This window comes from Carettochelys insculpta, chromosome 7, assembly GCF_033958435.1.
Source record: "Carettochelys insculpta isolate YL-2023 chromosome 7, ASM3395843v1, whole genome shotgun sequence".
NCBI lineage: Eukaryota > Metazoa > Chordata > Testudines > Carettochelyidae > Carettochelys > Carettochelys insculpta.
In genome coordinates, this window is record NC_134143.1 from 32,944,603 (window position 1) to 32,963,879 (window position 19,277).

The 19,277-nt window shown below is 43.8% G+C and overlaps 1 protein-coding gene across 2 annotated transcripts in view; it reads right to left on the bottom strand.

The window, feature by feature from the left end:
- Positions 1-13,786, bottom strand: part of SGPL1 (sphingosine-1-phosphate lyase 1) — a 54,252-nt gene extending 40,466 nt beyond the window's left edge. The window contains exon 1 of one of the 2 annotated variants that reach the window (XM_075000263.1): positions 13,568-13,786. In XM_075000263.1, coding sequence (XP_074856364.1) covers positions 13,568-13,570 — 3 coding nt within the window. In that variant the 5' untranslated portion in view covers positions 13,571-13,786. The remainder of the gene's footprint in view (positions 1-13,567) is intronic. The other variant, XM_075000264.1, reaches the window with a different exon arrangement.
- Between the last annotated feature and the right edge of the window lie 5,491 nt (positions 13,787-19,277).

Sequence of the window (19,277 nt, forward strand, 5' to 3'; positions counted from 1 at the left end):
TGTGCTGGGAAGGGGAAAGGGGGAAACAAAGCCAGGTAAATGCCCCTTTACCCACCCTCAAATCCAGACCCCACACTCCCATCCCCCTTATGCACACACGCACCCCAGCCTACTCTTTCACCCTCCCCCACAGCCAGACTCTCTATCCCCAGCCTGTTCCTGCACCATCCCTCCCCACCAGACACTGCACCCTCCCTAGCTCCTGCACCCTCCCTCCCGGGCAGACCCTACACCCACCAGCCCAATCCTGCACCTTCCCTCCCTTCCAGACCCCCACCCTCAGCCCTCTCTTACACCCTCCCTTCCTGGCCAAATACCCCACTCGCAGCATGCTCCTGAACCCTATGCTCCAACTCAGACCTCCACCTTCACCCAAAGAGCCTGGGGGTGGGGGCTCAAAATGTACTAACCCCTGGGACCCCAAAAGAGTTAATATGGCCCATGGGAAGCCCTGCACCTTCGTCCTCCCTATGTCCTCTCCACTCCTCCTCTCCCGTGAGGCTGGACTGTCAGGGGAGTGAGGTTGGGAGCACATCAGTTAGGCTTTGTGCAAGGGAGGGAAGATTGCCTCTCACTTGCGTGGCCCCAGACTGATTTTTCTTTGAAGCAGTGGTCCGTACCCCACCATAAAGACAACACTGAAACCTCTTCTTTTGGACATAAATTAATATTTCAGTTTATTTTAAATGAAGTTTGGTAAACTAACATGACAAAGTTAAAATGCTTAATCTGTTTAATTACTTTGATTAATATTTCCTTTCTTACCAGTTACAGACACTCCTTTTGTTACAGCTCCAGTTGCCTACTGTGAACAATTTAGTATTTAAAGATATTTAGAGATAAGCAAAGGCATTCTGTCATCTGAGTGATTGGCTGGTGGTCCACGGAAGGTTCTGCCTTGAGTGCGGTGGGCCACGGGTCAGAAAGTTTGAGAACCACTGACATACAGAAAGAGCTAAAAATAAGTTCTCTTAAGGAAACAGGATTCCCCAGCAGGATCACATAAAATCATGTGAGGACTAAGTCTAGCTTTTTGTGGCCGTATACCATTTTTTAAGTACCAAGAAAAACCTTGTGCTTATTATGTCACTGAGTATGTTTAGATACATTTCAATTGTACAAATTGTATACTTACAGATACCTACATCTCAAAGTATATGACAGCCCAAGGAGATGGTCATTCTCATTATTTCAGCACATTTGATGGCTTGATATACACAGAATACTTTAGCTGTCTCATCTTAGCACTCATTTATAATTCAATACCTCAAAATATCGAGCACTATTTCTTCAAAAACAGGCACTGAATATTTTCCAGTGTTTCAACAAATATTACAGCTAATACAAACTTTACTTACCTTGCACTCATTTTTATCTAATGAATGTTGTATAGAACAATGTTTGTTGAACATTATTCCCTAATTTGATTCAAGTTTTCTGGTACAGGCAGCATCCATAGTAGGAATGCATACCAGTGGCGAACTGCTAGTGAAGACCTGACCTAACTATAAGATGATTTTCAGATTCATTGCCTCAGACAGCAAGAACTTCACAGTCAATGCTATCTGCTATTTTAAAGGGAGTGTCACATTACACCTGAATTCCTGTGCCTACCCAAGGCCTATAATGAAAGTACCTTAAACATATAGTAGTATTTTTAACACATAAAAACTACAATAAACTCTTTCAGATCCGGCAGCCTAAGGACTGGGAGGTTGCCAGATATTCAAATATTCTGGATAACGGAGAAGTATACTTAGCAGTGCATAACACTAAAGAAAAACAAGATTAGATATTAAACAAAAATATATGCAGAGTACTTTATTTACTCACAGCAGTAGTACTGTATACTGTAAACATGCTGTATTTATTTGTATTTACTTTCACCACACTGTACTTATGGAAAAGGTAACTAAACTTTACTTACGGTTAAAATGCCAGTTGTTTGCGAGTTCCTAATGACAGAATGCCAGACATGAAAGAGTTTACTGTAACAGATTTTGTGAGTCCACTGAGAAGTATTAGTCTAACTCTGGGGCTACTGATAGGGATTTCTGCACACTGGCAGAGCTATGAGAGGGCCTGCGGCATCCCCCAGAATTAAGCATATTGGAACTTAACACATCAGGATTCAAGTCCAAAGGAAAAGCACACACATTTCATGCTTGTGTTCCACCTAACTCGGAACACTGTGCCATGCGACTGGACAATAGCCAATGTTGTGTCCATATTTAAGATGGAGGGGAAGTGATCTAGGCTGAGAGGGGGACATGTTTGCTCCTTATAAATGAACTGGGATAAATACAAGGGAGAACGAAGAGCTATGTACAGAATGGAGAATGCTGGCACAAGAACAAATGGATACAAATTGGCCATGAATATATTCAGGCCAGAAATTAGAAAGCTGTTGCTAACCATCCGGGGGAAGAGAGCTTCTTGAACAACCTCCTGATAAAAATGAGGGGTGCGGGAGGGCACGGCAAAACAACTTGTAAATTTCTCCCCCTCTCTAAAATGAATGAGTGCAACTGTATGACAGGGTTGTTTGCAAAGGTAGGGAATATGGCTCAACAACCCTGTGATTCACTCTCAGTTTGTGTTCCTAAAACTCAAGCTGCACAGTCTCAGCAGATCACAAGCCAGAGTCAGGAAGAGCTCTCTCCTGCCCTCACCAATGTATTTGCAGAGAGGTTGGTTTGATTGTTTAAAGTCTCCTTCCTTCAAAGCATCAGAAGATTGCCACAGGTGCAGAGCCAGAGCACTCAGGTGGCACAGAGCTTGGCTGGCTCTCTCCTGTTCACTGCTCAGGGTCTAACTGATCACCATGTGGTGTTGCGAAGGAATTCTTCCCCCAGGTCAAACTGACAGTGACCTTGAAAGTGCTTCACCTTCTGCAGCATGTGAGCGCAGGTTACTTGCCAGAATTATCTCGGTATCTCTCACACTCACTGCCCTGCCATCATTGGAGACTTAGGCACTCAGGTGCCTGAGTCTCTCCTGACGTCTGCCCGTGACACATAACAGTCTTGTCTGAGAGCTATAATATGTTGGCCTTATTTTCCCCGTTGGGTTTAATGTGTGGATGACAGGTGGCACGTGTGTTCCTGAGATACATAGAAGATCAGCCTAACTGATCAGGTAGTCTCTTCTGGTTTTCAATTGTATAACCAACACTTGTTCAGTCATATGAATGATGAATTCATTCCCAAACCACTAAACTGAAATGAATATAAAAAGCTATCATTTAAAAACACCAGAGAAATTCTATGTGAGGTACAGATAAAGGTAGAGAAACTGGAAGAACACCACCCATACATACAAACGAATCAGGGTGACCAGCTATCCAAAGGCCTATTACTTGGGTTTAGCATAAAAATATATTGGAGGCTGAAAAAACAGAGCAGTCACTAAGAAAAAGAAACAGAAGAATTCTAAGTTTCACTTTAAAAAGGAAAAAAGGAAAAAAAAACAAAAAAAAACCTAGAAGCGAGACAGGCCCACTTTAAGTAAGTCCTAAAGGATGTAATTACCCAAAGTGCCCAAGAGAATGCATGAACAAAATAAATATAAGCAAAGGTCAAGATTTCACATGCAAACCAAAAGATTTTGATCCAAACAGTCGAACCCCAGAAAGCTGCCTGCCCTCACAGTTCTCTCAGCTAGAAAGTTGACAAGAGACTAAATAATGATTGCCTTAAAGCAGGGGTGAGCAAACTTTCTATTCTGGCCCCCACTTTTCACCCCTGCATATAGCAGCCCCCACCTTCCCAAACTATCTAATCCAAACCAACCGAAATTTTAGTTATGTTCTTACAAAAAACCTTTCAGCATGTGCAAGAAAATAAGTATTTAGAATGTAAAAACATTAATTGGTATATAAATGTAAACACACATACATAAAAACAGTAACATATTTCAACATTTTAATGAGATGGATAAACCTCAGACCCAGCAGCCACTCGTCCTGCGCCCTACCCTTATGAAATTTCATGCCCCACACCCTACTCCTACTTTGCTCACTCCTGCCTTATACTATGTCTACACTACCAAGTTTTGTTGATAAAATTTATGTTAACACCCAAAAGTCAACAAAAATAAAAGCTGCCAGATGGTGTACATACTTGCTCCCTCCATCGACACGCCTCGTCCACACTGGGGACAACCTCATCCACAGCGTGAGCAATGAACGCTCTTTGGGTATACATCCCACAGTGCAGTATTGGGGGAATCACAGAATACTATAACTGGAAGGGACCTAAAGACGTCGTCATCATGTCCAGTCCCCTGCCCTCACAGCAAGACCAAGCTATGTCATCCCTGTTAGCTATTTTTCCAACCTGTTCTTAAATATTTCCAACGAGGGAGATTCTACAACTACCGTAGGCAATTTGCTCCAGTGCTTAACCACCGACAGGAATTTTTTTCTAGTGTCCAAACCTCCCTTGCTGCACTTTAAGCCCATTGCTTCTTGGCCTATCAGAGGATAAAAAGAATTATTTTTCTCCTTAGAGAGAAAGGGAGGGCTGTGCTGATCCCTGTGCATCTTGGGAGCCCCTAGTTCTCTCACAGCTTCCTCAGTTGCTGGGAGCGGCATCATGAGTAGTTCTGTGAGCTCTCCCTGGTTAGGAATGACAAAGAAGCAATCTGCCCCTCTCCTGCCGCAGCAGTCTGCCTGGACTGAGGAGCAGTCCAATGATTTGCTCTTTGCCCCCAAAGGGAGCAGCTCACTCAGTGGCCAGATATTTCCCAGAGCTTTGAAGGGGAGCGGCACGTTACTGCAGGACAGCAGAGGTCAAACACTGAGTAGAGCCATGAGGGCAGGCATTGTGGGATACCGGCAGAGGCCAGTTCTGTCCGCAGAACAAACCACAGTCTACGTTGGCTCTTTGTCAACAAGAAAAGGAGGAGACGAGAGGGAAAAAAAGTCTCTGGTAAGGGTGGAAGTTTGTTTTGGTTTTTTTTTAATCAAAATGAGGGTCAAAGAAAGCAAAGACCTGAAAATTGGGATACAGTCCCAATTTATTCAGTTTTCTGTGATATACCTATAGAAATTAATGGACTGATCTGGTTTGTACGCCATACGTTGTGGCTCATAATGTATTGTCTCGTGCCTCTCTAGAGCTTAAATTCTACCATTTATGCAGCACCATAGAGAGGTATCACGCCAGCGCTAGAGATACTGAAATCTAGTAGAAGGTAAATGTAAAACAGACTAGAGCATGGTGATGGTGCTAGAGTTCATCAAAAAAGCCCAAGGTCTTTCACAAGTTACCAATAAAGTAGAATCTCAGAACAAACACCTCAGAAACGAATATTGTAACTGAACAGAACATTATGGCTATTCTTTTACAACTGAATGTCAATGCAATACAGCTTTGAAACTCTACTGTGTCGAAAAATCCTTCTTTCCCTTGATTTTTTTCAGTAGTTTACATTCAACAAGGTACTGCATCTGCTTTTGCTTTGTCTAGGCTGCTGCTTCACTCCAAATGAAGTGTGTGGTTGACCGGTCAGTCTGTAATTCCAGTGCTTATAACTGAGGTCCCAGGGAACAGTCATGCAATCCTTCTGCAAAATCCTTTCATGATTAGTATAATCACTAATTGAGTGAAACTATTACACATCAGGATCCACCTTCTCTGTGACAATCATAACACGGAAGCCTTCCAGCCTCTTTTCTGAATACCAACAGAGTCATAAACAACAAAAGGTTTTGTAACATACCTCAAAGTAGGGCATATCCCTTACTGACATTGTGTATACAGGGATCATTCTTGAGCAGCTTGAAGGGACACAACCTCAAAATCAAAATGTTTGAGTTCACATTTGTTTGCACATATTATGAAATAAGGATTTCATCATTTTGTTACAAAAAATAAAAAACCACACACACCAAGAAACTACAAAGCATCATGCCAGCAGCCAACAAACAGACCAAGCCAAATGCCACTATCAAAAAACCAGACAATTTTGAAATGCCTCAATTTCAGTTTTCCCTGCTCCACAGACCTCAGCATTAAACTGAAGAAAGCCTAGAAAGTGTTGCTCATAGTTCTTTGGAAAAGAGGTCATACAATATGAAAGCAACAGGAAGACTATTAAAGCATTTAGTCAATAGAAAGAACTGTCTGGCCATTAAATACTAACAAAGAACTGGCAACTTCAGTTTCTTTAACCCCTGAGTAGGAGGAGGAAGAATTTGAAGACACTATTTATTATTTGTAAAGAGATGGGAAAACATGCAAATCAGAGGTTCCATTTTATAAGTTTTCAAATCAAGTTCATTAATTAAATTTTACTTGCAGGATTGGATAAAAAACAAAATCCTCTGAGACTCACTGTTTTCACCCTGTAACGGCTGAGATAACTAAGGCCCTGTCTGTACTAAGATTTGTTAAAGTTTATGTTGATTATCAAAAAGCACCACAACTAGATCACCATAACGTGTTCACACTATGCTCCTTCTGTTGGCAAAGCATGTCCACAGCTGGTGCTCTAGCTTCAACCATGAGAGCTGTGCACTTCAGGTAGCCATCCCATTGTGCTACTCACCGCCTTCTGCAGTTAGGACTTGCAGGAAAGCAGAGTGGATAGCAGAGCACCAGAGGTGCGGGCTCAACATCTCAGGTGTGTTCTTTTGTCTCCTGTCATTCCATGGACTTCTGACTCTTTTTTTGCAGCATTTTGTCAATGGTCTGTTTAGTGTGTACCTGCCATCCCCATGCAACAAGGATGAGTCCTGTGCTGCTCGCCACTGTTGTGGCCACTGTTAAGAACACATTGCAGAGTCATGAAGTATGTCATGAGCTACCGATATCAAGAGGAATTGGAGTTGCCTCCCTGCTGTATGCCATGGAAGGAAACACCCTATGACTCTTGGCATTCATGCAGCAGCTGCATGTGGCAGACTTGTTTTTGGGCTTGGGAAACAAACACTGAGACTGCATCCTTATGTGGGTCCAGAATGAAGAGCAGTGCCTATAGAACTTCCAAGGAGGTGGCTTTCCATATCTGAAAGAGTGTGTGTAGCTCCCTCCTGTCCTGCAATGAAAGGGCACCAAAATGAGAGAGAGCAGCCCTCTTGGCAGAGAAGTGCAAGTCATTCACAGCTTGGAAGCTGGCCACCCCAGATTCCTGGTGATTGGTCGCAAATCAGCTTGGATTTGTGAAGTCAACTGTGAAGGCTTTCAGTTTTCTATACAGACTAGCATGTGCAAGGCTATTAATTGCATCTTGCTACAACGGACCATGACTCTTGGCAATGTGAAATAATAAATGGTTTTGTGGAAATGGGATTCCCTAATGGCTGCAGAGAAATAGATGGAATACATACTCCAATTCTGGCTTTGGATCACCCTGCAACTGAGTACATCAACAGAAAGGGTACTTCTTCATGATATTGCAGATGATGGTTGACCAGGAACGCTGGTCTGCATAGAAAACTGAAAGCATGGACTTTCTTTCCAGACAAAGGATTCCAGTGGGGGATGCTGAAATGCCCACAGTGATCCCAGGAGACCCAGCATACCCCTTATTCTCATGATTCACAAAGCCGTATACGGGAAACCTTAGACAGCAGCATGGAGCACTTCAACAAGAGGCAACCATGGAATGTGCCTTTGGCAAATTAAGAGTGCACTATGCTGCCTTTAAGGTAGACTAGAGTTACACGAAGAAAACATTTCCATATACGTAGCAGACTGCTGCTCACTCCAAAAGCGTCTGAGTCTAACGATGAAAATTTTCCCCCAGGGTGAACAGCTCAGGCAGGTTCCCTTGCTGCTGCTTTTGAGAAGCAACACAAACCACTACAGGTTTGTGAAAAGAATTCAAATCAGGTAGGCTTTGAGGGTAACATTTCATTAATGAATATCAGTAATGTTTATTTCTGTATAGAAATCTGCAATGCTTCATTAATTTCAGTTATCGTATTTTGCCTCAAACTTGGGATGATTCTGGAGAGGAGTCTGTAATAAAAAAATGATCAAACTGCACATATGTTTCACTGCCAGAAACAATCACTCTCTGTAGTATACAAATATTATTGTATTTTGGAGAGCTTGTTTTTATTAAACACCAGTTGACACACACAGAAGGTTTGGTGGGAAGAGAGATAACAAGGCAGGCAGTGGAAGCTCTCGGAGCTGGAAGTCCAACTATCAATTTGAAATCTGTCCAAAGAGGTGCAGTGAACAGGACACTGAGATGTTCTGGAAAGTTGCAAGGAATATGTGGGAGAAGTTTGGAGAAGAAATGGAAAACAATTCTGTACTGGCTGGGGAAAGGGGGAGCACACATCTTTTCTTACTATAGCGTGATCAGAGATTGCAATATGTGTTTGTTCCTCCATCACATTTGCAACGGGCATTTAGAATGAGCTTCTTGCAGTCCCTTCTGTGCCGACTTCTTTTCATTTCTCTCCTCTCCTTGCATTCTTTTTTTTTCCTGACTCAGAGGACTGGAGCATCTCTTAGAACACTTTCTCCTTGTTGTGCTTTGGCCACTTCCTTACCAGTGTGTAGGGGGTTTCCCTGAAGGCCACATATGCAGAAGCACAAACAATACACAGAAGCACGATTGTTAGTTCATGCACAGCAGTAAATCATTACTGTAAAATATACCTCTTGTAACACAACAAATGCCTTCTCGGGAGCCCTTGGCAAAAAATCATGTTGGTGACCATCCTAAAGCTAGTGAGTTTCGCCTGGGGGTAATGGGGGGGGTTCAATATGAAAAGAGAGTGTAGGTGATGTTTTCAGAGGATGCTGAAGGCAACCTGGGACAACATTTTAAAGCCTACCACCGTTTGCCATAGACAATGGTCACTGAAACTGCTCTCTCACTCAAAGAGTAAGCAGGGATGCATCTACTTCATGTGTGCAGGTTTGGACCTGGGGCCTACCCTGTTACCCCACGGGCTACTTTGTTCCCTGCACAAAATAGTTGCTGACTGGCCCAGGAACATTTCCTGCAATGGGGGAAAGAACAAAGCAGCACTGCCAACGAACGTTTAGCAGAGGATTCCCAAGTACCTCCAGGAAAGTTTCCTGGAAAACTCTCTGGTAGATTCCCATGCACTGCTTAGCTTCTCAGGGGAAATGCGGAGCATACTCCAGCACAGCTAAGTCTTGCACATTTCTACCCCTTCACCCACTTCTAGAATATACAGCACAAAGGACAGCTGCATGTCATATGCCCAGGTATCAACTCAAAGAGGTCTCCTCTCCTGCATCATGCTGGCCAGAAACAAACTGCTGGGACTACCTAGACCCCTTTGGAGTTCTTGCCTTGTCACAGGCTCCACAAGATCCTCCAACACCACCATCTCATCCATGACTGCATCCTCAGGGAGAGTTTCACAGTCTGCTGCCTTTAGCCCAGCCATAGTACCCATGGGCTCTTGGCAGTGGAGGTGGGGTTGTCACCCAGGATGGCATCAAGCTCCTCCTTTGCTTTCAAGTACACCTACCTCAGCTCCTTTATCTTCCCTCTGTGTCATGTCTTCCTCACAGCCTTCATAGAACCCATGAGAAATCTGCGCATAGGTGTCCAATTTCCTATGGCTGTAGCGGAGCTGGGACTGGACAGCTTTCTCTGCTTTTATACTCCACAGCAGTCCAAGCAGTAGTGTGCTCGCCATGGGGCGCCACCATGCTCAGCTAGGAAAATGCAACTGGTTCTTTCCAAACCAAGCAAACAAAGTGAAATTTGAAAAATTCCCAGGCCTTGAAAGAGGGAGAGGTGGAGGCTGAGCAGCAGAGTTCAAACTACTGACCAGAGTTCTCAGACTGATATTGTGGGACACCACACAGAGCCCATAAACAGCAACAAAACCGAGTGCAGTGACACTGTTGATAAAAAAAATACAGCTGCAAAAAAGCTCAGTTACGCTTGTTGAGGTGGTTTATTTTGTTGGCCAAACAGGTGAGTTCTATCAGGAAGAGTAGCATTGTAGTATGCACACCTCCACTGTTTTGTTAACAAAAGGTGTCTTTTGCTGTCAAAACTACTTAGCGTAGACAAGCCTGTCAAGAGCAAATTACAGTAAGATACTCTCAAAGCAATCTTTGAAAAAGGGACTAAGATCAAAACAAATTTCAACTGCACAGTGTGGCTTCTAAAATCTGAGGCCACCATAGATCATCACATCATGGCCATACTGTGAAGTATTTATGTAGTTCATAAAAAAATAAGTTGATAGATTAGACAAAAAGTTCTGTGAAAGTCCACGTATTACAAGCTTGGAAAAAAAATTCAGATATGTGCCAATCTATAAGTAATATGCTGCACTGAGCAATTTTTTCAAGAGAGGCTGTGTTTGAATCAGGATATCTGGTGAAGTTATTTGCTCCATCACTTGGGGCAAAAGAAAAACTAGATTCTGTTTCTGTCAACTGACCTCCTGTGCATGCCAGATTTGTATCAGCCTGCCTACTGCAGTTTCCTCAATGTAATGTTGTATTGGTTATATCCTACACATGGATCTATAGGCAATACCAGACATTGCTTCACTGACATTCTAACACTAAACAGAAACCACAGCCCATGTTTCCCTTGTACAAGCCATACAGGTTTGACCACCAGATCACAAGACAAAGAGGGATTTAAAAGAGAAAGAACATGTAGGTAAGGGAACAGCAACCACTGATACAAATTTTGATCCACCACCCTGTGGCTAAAAAAATAAAGGGAATGGTAACTTGTTCAAGATGACATTTAGTCATGTATCTAGCACTGAAATGCACACCCAGGACACTGGTATCATACAATACTCTGGTATATGTGCAAGTGCAGAGAGAACAACTGCAGCCCAATGCATTTTCAACAGTGGGTAGGATCTTCCAACATTCCTAAATGACATGTACTCATAAGTCATTTAGATATTTGAAAATACCACCCATCGTTTTTCCACAATCCTTCAACCTTCTCTAAAAGCAAGCAGTTTGCAGTCTGCATATACTGCCCCATGCCCAGCATACACAAGGGAGTCACACTGTACTAAGCTCTTCCTAGGATATTGTAAAACTTGCATTTAAGGAGAGATGACTTACAACTGAGGTAAAACTAGCCATCACACTCAACATTGAACAAGTCTATCAATTGATGTATTTACCTTATATATAGAAAAGAAGAGTAGAGTCATAAGAGTTTGTGAAAGTATGTTGAACTACAAAAGAGTAACATTTGAAGAGTAATGACTGTCTTTGCAAAGACTAGATTTTGAGTTTTAGGGCATAGTTACTGGCCATCAGGCTTACAAACAACTTACATGCTCAACCTTCAGCCCCAAACCCAAACTCTATCCCTGCTTAATCTCCTCTAGATATCATTTCATCTAAACATCCCTAGGCCACCACCCAAAAAACACTGTTGTTTGCCGATATGGGAAAACAGCAGAGCACATTCCCAATACAGCAGTCAGATTGATACAGCCTACAGTAAGGAAATATTGCACAATTACACCTTTAAAATAACTAAGTATACAAAACACACTAGCCATAGAAATAAACCACACATGACATGGAGAAAAAGGGCAGAATATTATACCACAACACATAACATGTGTCTACACTAGCTCCCTACTTTGAAGGGGGTATGCTAAGTAGGGTGTCAGGAAATTATTAATGAAGTGCTGCTCTGCATATGCAGCACTTCACTAAGCTAATTCTCCCCCTTGGCAACTTTGAAGTGTTAAACTTCAAAGTGTTAAACTTCAAAGTGCCAGCTCACATGTAGCCAGCATATCAGAGGAGGGAGGGTGGTTTGGTGCAGCTAACCCACCAGTGCTTCGAAGTGCCTGGGCAACCTCGAAGTCCCTTTACTCCTCAAAACTTTGCCCATGAAAGCTTATGCTCCAAAATATCTTTTAGTCTATAAGGTGCCACAGGACTTCTTGCTGTTTCTGACAACTGAGGTCGCTGCTCCCTTTGCAGAACAAACAAATGGCAAGTTGTTGGAATGCTCCTCTTCTGCCCTACGCTAGATACACAGGGGCAAGCAGCCTGCTGCTGCAGGAAGGGGACAGTTCGCTGGGCTGCTTTGGCATTCCTTGGAGGGCGAGCTCACAGAGCTACTTATGGTACCACTCCCAGAAACTGAGTTGGCTGTGAGAGAACTCAGAAGGAGTCCCAAGATGGGCAGATATCAGCTCTGCTTTCCCACCACACAGCACGGTGGGATACATACACACAGTGCATTGCTCACACTGTCAATGATGGCACCTCCAATGTGGACATGACCTGTCAACAGAAGTAGCAAGTGTAAACACCCTCTAGAAATTTGTTTTGGCAACTTTTGGGTGTCAACATAGTATTTGTCAACAAAACTTGGTGGTGTGAAAATACCCTGAGACAAGATGCTCTCTCACCTTACTGACCAAACCCATCACTAGAAGTCCTTCGGAATACATCTAGACTTATTGGAAGATCAACGTGATCACAGGGTTTGATTCAGTGCACCTAGTGGGAATGTGCTAAATCGAACTCTATTGTAGACCCTGATTCTCCTCGCGACACAGAGGAGTAAGGGACATCAAAAGGAGAGTTTCTCCCATCAAACTCCCACTGTGGGGACAGCCGGGGATGGGGGGGGGGGGAAGAATCAATCTAGGATACCTCGACTCTAGCTAAGCAATTGTTGTAGCTGGTGTTACACATCTTAACTCAATGTTTTCACATGGGGTGGACCTGGCCTTGGAGGCAGTAGTTCTACAAAGCAAGACTTAATTATTCACACATTTTAAAAGTCTCAGAAGTTTCGGTAACTTCCTATTTTTTGGACGCGAGAACATAAGAATGGTCATACTGGGTAAGTCCAAAGGTCCCTCTAGTCTAGCCCAAGATCCTATCCTTCAGACAGTGGCCAATACCAGGTGCCTACAGGGAAAGAACAAAGCAGATAATTTTCAAGTGATCTATGTCATATCAGTCGCACTTCATACAATCAGAGGCTAGAATCCAACCCTGCCAATTAATGGACCTATCCTCCACGAATTTGTCTAGGGTGTTTTGTTTGTTTGTTTGTGTTTTTTGGACCCTCAGCCTTCACAACATGCTCCAGCCAAGCCTCCCACAGGTTAACTGCGCATTGTGCGAAACAGACAAGAATGGCAACTGACAAAGCCTCATCAAAACTGCAATCTCGCTGCAGGCCCATGACTGCCTTTGTTCAGGGTTGCGCTCACCTCAGACCAGCGCTACTCACGAGGTGGGTGGCCTGGGTGTAACCAGAGTTGCAACTCCCCGAGTCCGCTGACACCCCGCCTACTTCCGGCGCGAGCCGAACCGTGGCGCCCCGTTTTAACGCGGAGCACCACGCCTCGCGCCGCCCCCGTAGCGAGGCAAGCCGGAGGCTGGCACCGAGAGCGGCGGCAGCGGCATTACACTGACATGCCCAGGTTACACCCCCCTCGGCCCCAGCTCCCGTCCCGGGCGCTGAGCGGGGGGTCCCAGCCCCGCAAGACACGGACCCGCGGGCACCTGCGGCCAGTGGTTCCCACCCACCCAACCCAGCTGTCGCTAACACCCCCACCCCCTCGCCGCGGCTGGGGGAAAGGGCCGGGGCTCACCATCTCTGCGCCGCCTCCCCCGCTGCTCCGCGCAGGGCCCTGGCACCGGACGGGGTCGGCCGCCCCCTCCCGGGCGCTGCTGCTGCCGCTGGCCCGGCCGTTCGGGCGGTGCGACGAGGTGCGCAGGCAGGGCTGAGATTGGGAGCAGCGCGGCCGCCGCTCTCTGCGCCGCTGCCGGCCCGGAAATGGGCCCGTGCGCCCGGCCCCCGCCGCCTCATCGCTCGGCCAAGGGAGCAGGGCCCCGCCCGCTACCGGGAGACGGCCGCAGCGCCCCCTGCTGGGCAGAGGTGTTCCGGCCGAGCGGCGGGGCAGCGGCTCCCTGACGGCCGCGCTCGCGACGCCCCAGCCGGAAGAGGGAGTGTGGCTTGGTGCAGAGTCTCTCATGCTTCCCCTCCCCCTGCAGTCACCTGGAGAAGATGGGGCAGGGGATGGCCACAGGGCGCAGCTCATCCAAGAGGCTCAAGTTTTTAGATGAGGAGTTGAGTCAGGTGTCCTCAGATGCTTGGGGCTAGGTGTGGCTGGCCCAGTTCTCAACCCACACAGGGATGCTCTGCAGCAGGAAGGGTCAGATCCAGACACAGGAAGCACCAGGGGTGACTAAGGTTTTTGTGCATGCACAATGCTTGGCCAAGGCCAGGGTTTGGTTTGGTTTGGTTTGGTTTTGTTTTCTAGAACAAAAGGTGGTGGAACTCAAGACCCAACCCCGCCACCAGAAACCCAGACCACCAGAATGCAAGTCTGCTGATCCCTCACTGGGGTTAGGATATTCCCTTTTAGTGAAAATAATTCAAAACAATGGCCTTAAAGCACTTTTGTGATAGGAAGCAATCCAGTGGAACCACACATCCCACACTGACATGTAAAAGAAACGACTATGTTACCCGTACAACCCTGGCGCTGGAGGACAAATATATAGCTATGATCCTGTGCCGTGGGTGAGTTTTATAAGGCTTTCCAAATGTGTTTCATGTTATCAGTGCCGTTGTTGTCTTGGGGCAGGGGGTGGGCTGTGTATGGTGGTGCTCCCATCTGTTCTGGCTCAGGGGGGTCTGTGTCTCTACTGGCCGCTTATGGTGGGCTGAGGTAGGGCTGTGCAGGAGGCAGGGGGTGGGTGGGTGTTCTGACGGCTGACTGCAGGGCTCCTGGCCCACTGGAAGCTGGCCTTTAAACCATTTAAATTGAGTCTTTGCTTCAATATGCCAGGGCCCTGTGAGCCAGAAGCAAGCAGAGCTGGCAGCAGCAGCAGGAGCCCAGAGCCACATATCAGCTCCTTAAAGAGCCACACCTGTGGCTCAGAGGACTTTAAAACTGGCGGCATACTCTCCAACAAAAAAGATGGCAGAACACTGTTCTACCAGAAAAAAAGCACCAGCTAACACCATGCTCCTCTGCCTGGCTCAGGAGTGGCCTATTGTCTTCTCTCCCTCTTCCACCATTGACTACACCTCTCTTCTCTCTCCCACCTTGACATTGGTGGGAGAATTGACTCTTCTCTTTCTCTCTGACAATCCTGTCAGTGCTTTATTTTCATCCACATCTAGCCTTTTCCTATTAAACCTCATTCCTAAAGGTCTTGCTCTAGGTCTAGAGTCTCACAGCTTGATTAACATGACCTGCTCCTCTTCTACAGGGCAGGCTCCCTGCTTCTCACCTCTTGTTTCCTTAACACGTGGCTGTAATGATGCTCTTAGCTCATCATTTGATCTAACCCTAGCACACTAAATCCCTTCAGTGTTTCCATACTTTTCCCATGCAGTGTTGTTCTGAACATGCTATGTATCCTTCTGTGTGCATCTCTTTCCACATCCCTGAACTCCTCAGGTGGCTCTCATTACTGCTTCGCTATGTGCAAAAAAAAAAAAAAAGATTCAGCATTAGAATTCAAAAATCCTGAAGTCATTCACAGCACGCAAGGCTGTTTACTACAGCCTGTGCCTACAGTGGATTTTTCACTTAATTCAAATCCATAAGATCAGTCATACTTGGTCAGAGCAAAGGTCCATCTAGCCCAGTATCCTGTCTTCCAATAGTGGCCAGCACCAGGTGTCCCATAGGAAATAAACAGAACAGGCAATTATCAGTGGATCCATCCCCTATCACTCATTCCCAGCTTTTGGCAAACTGTGGCTAGGGACATTATCCGCGTCCATCCTGGGTAATAACCATTTGTGGGCTTATCCTCTTTGAATTTATCTAGTTCTTTTTTGATCCCTCTTGTAGTCTTGGCCTTCACAACATCCTCTAGCCAAGAGTTCCACAGGTTGACTGTGTTATGTGAAAATACTTCCTTGTGTATCCTTTAAATCTGGTGCTTATTAATTTCATTTGGTGACCCCCTAGTTCTTGTGTTATGGGGAGAACTAAATAGTTCTTTCTTATTTACTTTCTCTGCACCAACCATAATTTTATAGACCTCAATTATATTCCCTTTTAGTTCTCTCTTTTTCCAAGCTGAAAAGATCTACTTTTATTAATCTGTCCTCACGTGGCTTTGGGAGATGGGGACACTGAAATGATGCAGTTCTTATGTGACCTAAATTGATTTATCTTTTCATCCCTGCTTTACTTTATTGCTGTCGCTAAACTGTTGAAAGGAAACTACACCACCAGACATGGTCCTTCACTAATTCATGTTGCTGGGACAACTGTTAGGAGACAGTGTTAGCCCAGCTGCAACAACCTGATGGATGGATTGGATGATCTTGTCACATGCTTGCCCTTTGATATCTGGAACATCAGTCAAACATCAAATGATTCAGGCTGCAAGTAGACACAAATGTCGGTCAAAGTCAAAAAAGAGTATTGTAGAAAGTTATTATTGCTAGCCTAAGGATAACAACTCCATTAAAAACAGGAATCAAACATTAAGACATCAATAAAAAAAATCTAAGCATAATTCTCAAAACATAATGCATACTGCTTAAGATTCTATTCCCAGTGCTAAACATAGCTCCATAATTTGACTACAGATAGGAACTGCAACCTTTACTTCAACTAATGATGATCTTTAGGAGATGCAAGCAAGGAATATGTTGTCTGTTAGAATACTTTGAGTGTGCCATATGTCACACTGATGCAATTTCTTTTTAATTTACTCCATATTGATTGACTGAAATTATAGTGTTGTGGCTGTCAGCCTGATCCAGCCCAGCTACAGACACTCTAAGGCTGCCACTGTGATAACACGAGCTGTAAAATCAGTAAATCTGGACATCCAAAGATTCCTTGTGTTGGCTAAATCTATTAAACTAATATTGGAAAGAGAAGGCACATGTATGTAATTACATCCCTCAGAATGCAAAATACCTGGCGCAGAGGGAATTAAATTGTTAATGGCACTAGACTTTTCGATCCCTGGCCCATTATTTCCAAAGAGCAGGGGCTGTGTGGATGCTCTCTATCAAAAAAGTGGATCAATCCTTCAATCTGTTTTTTGCGTGTGGATACAATCTTTCAAAAAATGCCTTTTTGGAAGAAGTTCTTTCGAAGGACCACTGTAGTGTAGGCTCAGCCAGTCTGTTTTAGCTACACTCTTCCAACTGATTGTTTTATAACTAAAAACAAACACTAAACAGACTATTATAGTTATTTTCTGTATTAGTACAGTTTATATTTCACTTATTTCAGTAACACTACTTGGTGAGTGATTAAAACAGCAACAGACGTGGCTTTTTAAAAGGTTGATATGGTATATGAACAATTTAATTCCCTCTGCGCCAGGTTTTTTGCATTCTGAGGGATGTAGTTACATACACTTGCTGTCTCTTTCCAATATTAGTTTAATAGATTTAGCCAACACAAGGAATCTTTGGATGTCCAGATTTACTGATTTTACAGCTCGTGTTACCACAGTGGCAGCCTTAGAGTATCTGTAGCTGGGCTGGATCAGGCCGACAGCCACAACACTATAATTTCAGTCAATCAATATGGAGTAAATTAAAAAGAAATTGCATCAGTGTGACGTATGGCACACTCAAAGTATTTTAACAGCCAACCCATTCCTTGCTTGCATCTCCAAAAGATTGACTAGTTACAGTAGTTTTTCCTCTTGTGCCACCTTTCTGGACTCATGAGGTTCTCAAAGTGTTCTCATCCAAAAATGTATTAAAAACAAATACAACATTCAGATAGATCAAATATTTATATTTAAAGTCCCCAGCAACTAAAAAGATCATAATACATTTTAATATTTCCTCAGAATTTAAGATCTAAATTGGGTTAAAGATTACAGCCATGAATCAGGAAAAGACAAATAGGTAAACATCCAATTCCTGTTTTTGTTTTTGTTTTTTTTTTTAAATAAGAGCTTAAAAAAAAAGCTATGCGCAGTTTCCTAGAGCCACACACAACTCCTCTCAAAAGATGTTTGCAAAATGATTAAGCATGGAGATAAAAGTAGAAGTAGTAAAAAGGGTTCAAAACCTTAAGCTGTACAGAGTTCTCGGCAACAAGCCTCATTTAATGAAATGTCAAGCCTTGACAAGCCATGTAAATTGCAGTAGATTGATGATAGAGAAAGAAAATTGGGTTTAGATTTAGTTGTCTTTTTACCATTGTTTTTTTCCATTACATTGCTATACAGTTGATGAGAATATTACCATTGTCAACCCCAAGCATTCAAAATTCATGAGTCAAGCACTCAAAAAATCCTGAAGCTTCCTGCCGCCTCACCCACCTGGCAAATAATAGAGTTGGGATTGTTTTTTATTTCTGATTTCTGAGCTTGTAGGTTGTACTCAGTTAAAGTTCTCAACTTTTTTCTGCTAATAAAAGCACCTCATCTTCTCAATAGTATTTGAAATATTAATACCACTGACAAGAAAGCACAGGATTCTGAAGACAAACACTGTGATTAGAAATATATGCTTAGATTGTTGCAAAAATTGTATTATGACCCTGAATTTATAATACCACATTTGTCACTCTCACCTTGTAAAATGCAGCACTATAACTTTTCCCAGTGATTTCTTCAGAGCTTCCTATTAATAAGAGGCTTTCCCATAGTCTCTCTGGACAGAATGGAACCATACTTAGAAGGTGAACTTTGCAGGCCAGGAACTCTTTATTATGTGCATTCAGTATATAAAATAAGGGGGTGGTGATTTCCCCCACTCAGGTCCTCTAAGCACAATCATTGTTAACAACAAAGCCAAATTCTCTTCTCAGCACCCAGCATGAGTATGAGACCAACACCTGAGAAGGTCACAGATCATGGAGCAACAGCAGAACCATTCTTTTTTACAGGTGGAATTGCCCATGGATTTTCATTGTTACGGGTCTACTTCCAAAGCCCTCAAAAGAGATTTCTTCTACACATTAAATTGCAAAGATCCTTGAAAAATCTTAAGCTCCTCTGTGTTTGTTCCGCTATGTTCTAACCTTCTGGAACTCAGAACATTGTTAATTATGAAGCCATGACACCTGGGCTCTGATTGTTACAAGTTGTTGACTGAGATAATTTTGCTGCTGCCATTTATTAAAAATAGTCATCAGTATCAGAATATCCTCTCCGCCCCCTTCTCATCAACACATTTTTTCTAAACTTCTTCAGATCACAGAATAAGAAGAAAAATCATTAACTTCTTCACTGCAGACTAATTCCAACCCTAATCAATCACAATGATTAATTCTCCAGTGAAAAGACACAATTGAGTTTTGGAAATAGTAAGTTAAGCTGATTTTTACAGTGAAGGAGCACCTTACCCAGTTT